Source organism: Coffea arabica, chromosome 3c (genome assembly GCF_036785885.1).
Source record: "Coffea arabica cultivar ET-39 chromosome 3c, Coffea Arabica ET-39 HiFi, whole genome shotgun sequence".
NCBI lineage: Eukaryota > Viridiplantae > Streptophyta > Magnoliopsida > Gentianales > Rubiaceae > Coffea > Coffea arabica.
In genome coordinates, this window is record NC_092314.1 from 19,150,930 (window position 1) to 19,160,314 (window position 9,385).

At 34.6% G+C, this 9,385-nt stretch overlaps 1 protein-coding gene across 1 annotated transcript; it reads right to left on the reverse strand.

Moving 5' to 3' along the window:
• Nucleotides 1–1,047: 1,047 nt before the first annotated feature.
• Nucleotides 1,048–4,147, reverse strand: LOC113735735 (disease resistance protein RPM1-like). Its single transcript, XM_027262728.2, has one exon. The coding sequence runs from the start codon at nucleotides 3,974–3,976 to the stop codon at nucleotides 1,196–1,198; it is 2,781 nt and encodes a 926-aa protein (XP_027118529.1). The 5' UTR covers nucleotides 3,977–4,147; the 3' UTR covers nucleotides 1,048–1,195.
• Between the last annotated feature and the right edge of the window lie 5,238 nt (nucleotides 4,148–9,385).

The following is a 9,385-nucleotide window of genomic DNA, read 5'->3' on the forward strand; positions in this document are numbered from 1 at the left end:
GTTCGTTTTGGGCGCCATCATCTCCGTTCCATTGGTACTGTCATGACTGTGGCTACAAAACTTAAGTGGTGATCGCTGAAAGAAAACCAAACCATCCAGCGATTCCTAGAGCGTAAATATTAATAAGAGAGGAATGTGGATTTTCATGTGTGATCGTTTGGAAGAAAGCGAACCAGTGCTAAGTACGAAAGGGTTGTAGATTTCCTGCCTTTGTCCCGGTGTTGTACATGTACATTGGAAATCAAGGACAGAGAAAAAAAATTAACTATCATACAATTGAAAGAAGTTTCAGTCACAGTTTTAAACGCCTCACATTGACGGTAAATAGAACAATATAGAGTCTAAATTTTGCACTTTTTCTTTATACTTGGATTTAATTTTTTTTTTAAATTTCTTATTTCTAATTATTATCTATGACTAGCACATCTTCTGGTCTGAATATGAGTGGCAGTTGAACTTGACTTACTTTCGCATTTTGATTTGGGTCTGAATAAGATTTTAGATAAATTGGTATTCAGATGTCTCTTATATTGAATGATAAATTGTTATTCTACTTTTGTTCACTTAATTAAACTCCTGAGATTTATGTTGTAATGTCAAATGGTATCGTTCAATACAAAATGATCCGTGCATTAGCACGGGAAACAAACTAGTTTTGAAACAAAAGAACAAAAGGCACGAGAAAAGGAAAAAAATAATAGCATTTAGTAATAAATCAAAAAGGAAAACCTTTTACATGGAATATTTTTAAAAAATTTTACATTCACCCCAACTTATGTAGAAGTCCAGGAAATAATGCATAAGGTTCCCTAGTCCTAATGAAATTGTCGCTGCTAATTTATCCTCCATTTTCAACTACAGAAGAGGGAAAATTGAACTTCCAATTGTTGTAATAAATAATATTTAGATGCTACTCGTCTCTATATCTTTTTGCCGAACCAAAACATTATGAACCAAGAATCAAGATAACTGTACAAATCAAATCTTCATGCACATAGAAACATATATATATATATATACATATATAGAACTAATTTTTGTCGAATAACAATCCAGAGTCATGATTTTATTACAAAGAAAAGAAGTAGGAAAAAGTAAAATGGCCACAACTACATTTTTGGCAAATCTAATCAACAACAAAGGACTATGAGTCAAATGTTGATAAAAGCAAGAGCTAGTCCCTCACATACTCCTCTTAGAGGAATTCTCTTTCCCATCGACCATCAATCCAGTGCCCAATACAAACTCGAGGGATATGAGAAATTGTCTGATAATCTTCACTTTGTTTATTCAAATTCTGTACTTTGTGGATTAACTCATTAGACATATCATACAACCCAAGATCTTCAAGCCCTGTCAAGTTTTGGAGGCCCAAAGGCAGTCCCTCCATGTGTTTGCAACCGGCAAAAATAAACACTTGTAGACTGGGCATTGATTCCTCTTCCACCCTCACCCATTTCAGTCCTCTTAATTGCTGAAGCTCTAATCTCCGGAGTTTTCGGAATCCTCCAATCTTGAAACACAATGTCTCCCCTTCATAAGCACGATGGAGCAGAAGACATACCAGATTGGGCAATTGTCCAAGGGAGCCTATTACATTCTCATCCTCTTTCAACCCACTATATTGCAAACGTAACTCGCCCAAGGATTGAAGTGATATTACCCATTGTGGTACTCTCTCTAAATGGCCTATCAAATGCAAAGCTCTAAGGAATCCAAGTCTTGGAGGGAAAAAATGCTGGAGATCAAGGGTCTCCTCTTCTTTAATAGAGTGGATGGACAGCTCTTGAAGGTTGGTCAGCCTCAAGAGGGAGGAGAGCAACTCCTTTCCATCTTCTCTTCTTAGCTTTGTGATGGCTAATCTCCGCAATTGAATGAGCTTCCCAATCTCCCTTACTATCTTATCACTATCTGCTTCTATACTTTGAAGATTCTCCAAGGAAATAAGCTTTCCAATTCCATCTGGAGATTTAAAGCCCCAAATTGTAAAATTATTTGAATAATCGCCTGTTCTGCCTACCAAAAGGACACGGAGTTTTCTTAGCTTTAGAATTTCCACAGGTAGCTCTATTATATTGGTTTCACCCAGAGCTAAAACTTGCAGGTTTTGAAGCTGCCCAATAGATTTTGGGATGATTTTTACTCTGGTGCCATGGAGATTTAGATACTTGAGGTGAAATAGTTTGAAAACTTCCTTTGGGATGTTGTCCAATTCAGCTCCCTCTAAACCTAACACCTTTAGGAACTTGGGACCACCACATAAAAACTTGGATAAAAATGAAGTTGTGAGAGGATCTTCATACCTGAATATTTGCACAGACCGAAGACACTTTAAACTGCTAAAATCTTGTGGCTTATTAGTGAAGTTATGGATTGCTAGGTGTCGAACTTTGACGGGCCATCTTGTGTAATATCCAGTGGCTGTGGTTGTGAAGCTCTGCTCTTTAGATTTTGAAATAATGATTTCATGCAGGAAATCATGAAGGCCACATGCCTTCAATTGGCCATCATCCCATGTGCCTTTAATTTGGATTAAGCTTCTGTTGATGAGTTCTTTGAGATATCTCATAGCAATGTCAGTGGTTGCCATTCCTTCTTTCTCTTCTACAAATCCTAGAGTTATCCATTTTTCAAGTATATTATAGACCGGAATTGGAAAATCTTCAGGATAGATGCTTAGATATAACAAGCAGCCTTTAAGATGGTGAGGCAAATCATTGTAGCTAAGTAAGAGTATCCTTTTAATTCTATCAAGCTTACCGCTACCATCTACCTCGCTACCAAAGCCATGAAGAATCATCTCCCATTCATCCAGCCTCTCCTTGTCTTTCAAAGCCAAAACACCACCTATTGCCACAATAGCAAGTGGCAGGCCCTCACACTTTTTTAGTATTTTTCTAGAAACTTCTTCTAGACTTGGAGGACAACCATTACTCTGAAATGTTCTATTGCAAAAAAGAGTCCAAGACTGTTCATCAGAAAGAGGCTTCATCTTATGGACAAAGTCATGGGATGCTAAACAAGACGCAGAAGCTACATCGGCTATTCGTGTTGTTAATACAACACGACTGGCGACATTGTAGTCAGGCAATATGTATTTGATAGCTTCCCAAGCATCTAGACTCCACACATCATCAAGGACAAGGATGTACCTTCTTTCTTTGAGGAAGTCTTTGACAAATTCACTCAGTCTAATACCATCCATGGATTCCACTTGAGAAGGGACTGGCTGTCGAATTTCATCATATAGTTGTTGAATTAGGTTCTTGATGATGACATTGAATTGAAATTTCTGAGAAACAGTTATCCAAGCATGGCTCTGAAATTGTTTCTTCACCGCAGAATCATCATAGACTTTTTTCACTAGAGTGGTCTTGCCGAGTCCCCCCATTCCCACCACTGAAACTATTTTCAAGTGGGAATGGTCATCAAGGATTTTGGCAGTGAGCTCCTCTTTTGGCTTGTTTATGCCAACAAGTTGAGCTTCTTCAATTAGGAGTGCTTGATCACGAATATGAAAATCTGCATTTGCCATGTGGGAAGAGCTGGAGCCTCTTTCTTGAGTACCATTGAGGGACTGGTACCTTTGATGCCTTGCAGAAATCTGTTCAACTCTGGCCTTGATATCTTTTATTTGCAAAGAAATATGATGGCGGACTTTCAGATTCTTTATGGAGCTATAGATCTTTCCTACATAGCCACAGAATCCATCTGTTTGACCACGAGCAAATCGAAAGGCAAAATCATCGAGAACATCCTCTGTATCATAAGCAACTTCTCGAACCTGCTTTACCCATTCTTGGAGTTGAGAATCATTGTCTTCCTTTGCTTCAGCTTTCCTGAGGAAAGCCTTCATGCTCCCCAATTCGTCTTTGATGAACTGAACATCTGGTTGAAGCTCCCCCAAAAGTGTTGCCTCTTGGGAAAGTAAGGTTGCGAGCTGGTTAATCAGAAAGCCCACAACACTTTCTGCCATATTGCTCAAGAATTACTCGAGAGTTGGTTTTCTTATCAAGAAAATTTTGAGAACTATTGCAAATTTTGGAAAATATGGTTGGATGGGAGAGTTGTTTTTCTCTTTTCACACCGGTTGGTTTTGTACGATATAGTGAATTCTAGAGTGATATGAATTCAAACGAATAGCTATTCAAGAATGATATGAATGTTTGTTTCTTTTCTGGTATACAGGGTGAGTTTTATTTGGCACTTTGCTTTGGTAGTATGTCCAAAATGACCGAAATTTATTAAATGAAAAAGTGAAAGATTAGTAGTCTAGCTGAAAGAAAAAGCATAAAAAGCATAACTTAAGATACGGGCAAAGAATAACTATTCTCTTGAGATAAGAGAGGCATAGAGAAAATTTAGTATTTCTTTTTTAAAATTTAGCTTTTTTTAAGTTGGAAAGGAAGGTATCAGCCTTATGGAATTGTTCTTGAGATGATATTCAATTCCATTCTAATCTTTTCTTAATTTTCTCTAAAAATGAAGTTGCTAGCTATGATTACAAGTAAAATCACTAGACAGAAAAAGATCATATTCGTAACATAAGGATATTAATCAAGTGATTGTGAGGTTTCTAATTTGACTATCATGCCTTCTCCACTGTCACCTTGTTCAACTCTCATACCTTCTCGTTTTCTTCTTTCTTTTTGTAAGATTTGAAGAAAAGAAAAAAGAATATTGTTTTAATGATATAGATGATGCATTTTTCATGATCTAGCTAATTCGAGAAGGATAGCAATTTTAAAGAAAATTGTTCTTGAAATTGGTACTTTACTAATACTTGCAAAGTAAAGAAAGTTTAGTCTACTTGGAAGAAACAGCATAGTGAGAATAACCTAAAAAATGGGCCAAGAATATAAGAATACATATTCTCTCATGCTAAGCGACAATAAAAGTTTTATTTGTTGAGTTAGGAAGGAAGGTACTTGTTATATACAATATAAGAATATTCTTGAGAATTTTCAATTTCCCATTTATGTTTTTTTGGATGCTAAAGAATATGCATTTTATATGATTTAACCAATTCAAAAATAATATGAATTTCAAAAGAGATTGTTTTTGAAATTCACACTTTGGCAGTATGAACAAAGTAATATAAATTTATCATAGTAAACAAGTGAAAAGTTAGTCTACGGGGAAAGAAAAGCATATTGAGCATGACCCAAGAAATGGGCTAAGAATATAAGACTACATACTCTCTTTTGCTAAGAAGGACAAAGACAATGTTTGACTTGTTAAGTTGGAAAGGAATGTATTTTTCATAAGCAATTCAACAACATTTTTGAGTAATGCTCAATTCCCCTGTTATGTTGTTTTGATTGGTTCTGAAATAGTTAAGATTCTCAATAAAATCATAGAATAAAAAAAATAGACATTACAAACCTTCAAATGGGGAATTGAAAACTAAACAATTAAAAGATGTATTTTCAATACATCTTTAATAAAATTTGATGGGGTTATTAAAATTTGATGGCAATAAAGATGTATTTTCAATTAGAAGAGAGGAAATTCTCCCACCTTTTTTTTTAAGATTTTTCATTTTGTTATGATGTTAACTACTTTTATTTCGTTATTATTATTATTATTTGCTGATTTTATCTTATCATTTTATTTTCTCTTAGTTTGTTAACTTACTCGCTTTTCAACATTACTAATTTATGACAAGTTTTAGCCTCTTTTTTCACGTTTTCAAAATAAAATTTTAAATTTACACAAAAAAAATGCTAGGGTTTCAAGATTTTGAATGAAGTTTTTATGTTAACTTTTATAGTACTTAGTTCAATTTTTATATTCTTATTGTTCAATTATTAAATAGTATGTAATTTTACGACATAGAATATGAATGGAAAAAAATTGGCAATTAGGCTTATTGAGTATATTATAAGTAAATATTTAAAACTAATGATGGGTGCAAATGTGGTGTAAATTGATAATTTAGTTTGCAAAATTGAATTTAAATGAGTTTACAAAAAGTTAAAATAAATAGGTTATAAATAGGTAATTGGGTTACCCAATTCAATTTTTGACGTACCATTTATATCCATCTAATTAAATGGATATAAATGGGTTGACTTACTTATACCCATTATCCATTTTAACAAATACAAACCCGTCTAAGTTACTCATTTTGACACCTCTCATAAAGACCAAAGATGCAAGAAAGGTATAATTGGGCATAGTTTAGCGAGCTTTGAGTAAACCAATTGAAATTTCACTTCATCAGAAAGGAATAATTTGTAAATAAGCTTGACTAGAATTTTGTACATAATGCTCTGCAATTCTTCTATTGATGTTTTTACTCAAGTACAATATTTTTCATATTTTTTGGGAACCTTAATGTTTTGTCTAAAAAATTTGTTTGCTTCCTAAGAACTCTAGTAGATTCTGAATATTTTTGAACTAGGTATATGTTAATTTCAAGGCAACTTCAATTTTATCAGAATGTGCTAAGTAAACCTGTTCATTCACTAAAGGCACTTAAATCTCTTGTCAACGTTGAGACTTTATCTTTTTATTCTTGCACTGCAGCATCATGACTGTCAAGTTATAAGATGGGACAATCCCTTACTCAACTCTAATATTACTACGCAAAGTTCAAGCCAAGCACCGTTTAAACATATGATTGCCACATGATTGTGTTTGAGTCTTGTAGCCATCATACCTAACTCATTCTCACATTCTGATACTAGTGTAGGATCACCTCCTCATAACTTATACTGGGCTTGCCATCTTCACCTAGTTATGAAGGCAAAAGTCATCTTTGAACGTATTGTTTGTGGGCCTTTTTCCAGCAAGTGTCACTAGCAATATCAACAAGAGTTGATGTTGGTGCCCACATGCAATGTTCAGCGTTTGGGGAAAAAAAATTAGCGAGTTTGAACAGGTGACCAACATAGCAATCGCAAATTTTAGTAATTAATGCTGCAACTTAGAATGTAGGTTTCAAAGGAAGATTATGTCAATTATGTCAATGATGAACAGATTTTCCATTCTATTAGCTGTGTTTGGACAGTTCAAATGTGTACCTCGACCGAGAGAATTCTAAATTTATTATGAAAGTTAAAATTCATTCCACAAATATGTTCACATTTTGTAATTGTGGTCTGCCAAATGCGATATCACTTTGGATTTGGTTCCAAAAAATTTAAGTCTATCACCTGACACTTGCCGATTTGGTCCTGCCAAATCACAACCCAAACGTCTCTAGAAGAAGTCACAAATAAGTGAAAGCCTTGATGTAGTGCAGATGAGGGGACAAGGATGAGTGATACCCTGTTCATTCAATCTAGTTAGGATTTGAGGTTGTAGTGGTTGTTCTGACTCTATAAAAGAAGCCTTATCAATTACATAAACTAAGAGTCCTAAATGAATGGAGTTCTTTCTATTATTTTGTGAGGTAAGAATTTAAGTTGACACCACGTTTGCTAAATGCGATGCCTGGGGAGTTCGCATTCATAGAATGCGTAAACCCCCCTCCCCCCCAACCCACAGCAGAAAGGAACACTAGAAAGGCCCTTATTATAAAATGTTTTTAGAATTTATTATAACATTGGAAATTTCTCAAAAGATAACCGAGCTTATGGGGTATTATGCCATCAAATAAGCTATTATGCAGGATTTTCTCAACCATGTAATTGAAGGAAGCTCCACATTTTCAGTAAGGGCAAGTTTAAGGCTGTCTCGCTTTCATCAAAAGAACTGTCCCAAGAAGTTAAGAACTAGAAAGAGTCACTCTTAATTTGAATTTCGATGGCAAGTAAAGCTTGCCAGTCTCTCTAATTTGATGAACTGACTAAATTGCTGGCTGTACTAGGTGTCACTAATGTTACAGAGTTTAGAAGACAGAATATAACACTTGAAAGCATATGAGTTTCAAATTGGACCTTCATTTCCTAGGTGGATGGCCTATGCAAATGCAATGTGTTCAGTATGGCCGGGCAAAGTTTAGCTGCAATCTTGTGTAGATTGTTGTTGGCATTTGTTGAATATTTTAAAACATCTTTTATGATTTGGGATAATTTTATTTTTACTTTCACTAGATAATTTTGAACTAATCTTGTAGAGATAAGTTTTCTAGAAATTCACCATTATTTGGCTGTTCAATATAAGAAATTTCACTTTTTACTTTTTACTAAATAAGTCTGGACTCATTCTTCAGCCAATGTATTACTTGGTCCCAACAGATAAGAGTTTTTTTATCGCATAAAAATTTACTTTTAACTTTTTACTTGATGAGTCTGGACCCATTCTTCAACCCATGTAACGTTAAAATTTGTTAAACCTCCCACTAATGTTAAAATTTGTTAGCAAAATTCCATCTAAAACAATCTACACCTAACATTAACTTTTTAGTAGCCTTTAAATGGTGGCCTTCTCACTCCTTAAGATACACATAAATTTGAGTAAACTTTTCTTCTTACCCTCTTATGTTGTTCTCTCCTCCTCTTTACTGTTTGTTAGTTCTCTAAATTTGCTATTCACGCTTGCTATTCAGGCTTCCTCTCAATTTGGTGATCATAAGGCTTGTTTTATCTCAGAAAATATTTTGGTACCTCGAAATAGTGTTTTTTAGGACAATACTCACCAGCATGACTCAAGTTACATGTTCTTAGCATTTTTGGTTTGTATCCACTTACAATCTAAATAAAATGTGGCCTCCAACAATGGTAACACATCCTCTAATACTGCTTAAACATGTCAAAACCAGCCTATTGCTATACTAGTCTACCATATGCCAAACCTTTTTCTGATGCACCAAAGATTGAAGTTTTCACAAATGAAAATTTCAAAAGTTGGAAAGAACGTGTATTTTCTCTGCTTGATGTTCCCTGATGTCCATGGAGTTACCTATGCTCTAGTTGATCCACAACCTAATTCAACTGCTGATGTTAGGACATAAGAATCATGGCTGATGCTAGGACATAAGAATCGTGGCAACATGCCAGTAAGATATGTTGTCACACTATTTTGCGACTAATTCTAACAAATAGTTTGACATCTACAATTTCTAACGAATTGTAGTATCACTGGCAAATAAATGATGATGATAAGGAGATAAAGTTCAAATGACTGATGATAAGGAGATGAAGGTTCAAATCAATGAGTTCCAAAAATTGCTAGAATATTTGAAAAGCGAAAAGATCTACTCAAAAAATTTGTTGCAAGCATACATATTGAAAAACTACTTGATTCATGGATCGACTACAAAGAAAAAAAACTTGAAGCACAAGTAAGAAGTGGTGACTCATATACTGATTAAAAGACACCGAAAATGTGATAAGAGATATGACAATAAGTCCCAAAATTTCAAGCCTAATAATCCCAATTTCAAGAAAACAAAAGCCATTTGTTCGCGAGAAACTAGGTAATCATGCTACGTAGT

Coding starts and splice junctions, on each gene's coding strand:
- LOC113735735 (XM_027262728.2), bottom strand. CDS start 3,976: ATGGCAGAAAGTGTTGTGGGCTTTCTGATTAACCAGCTCGCAACCTTA.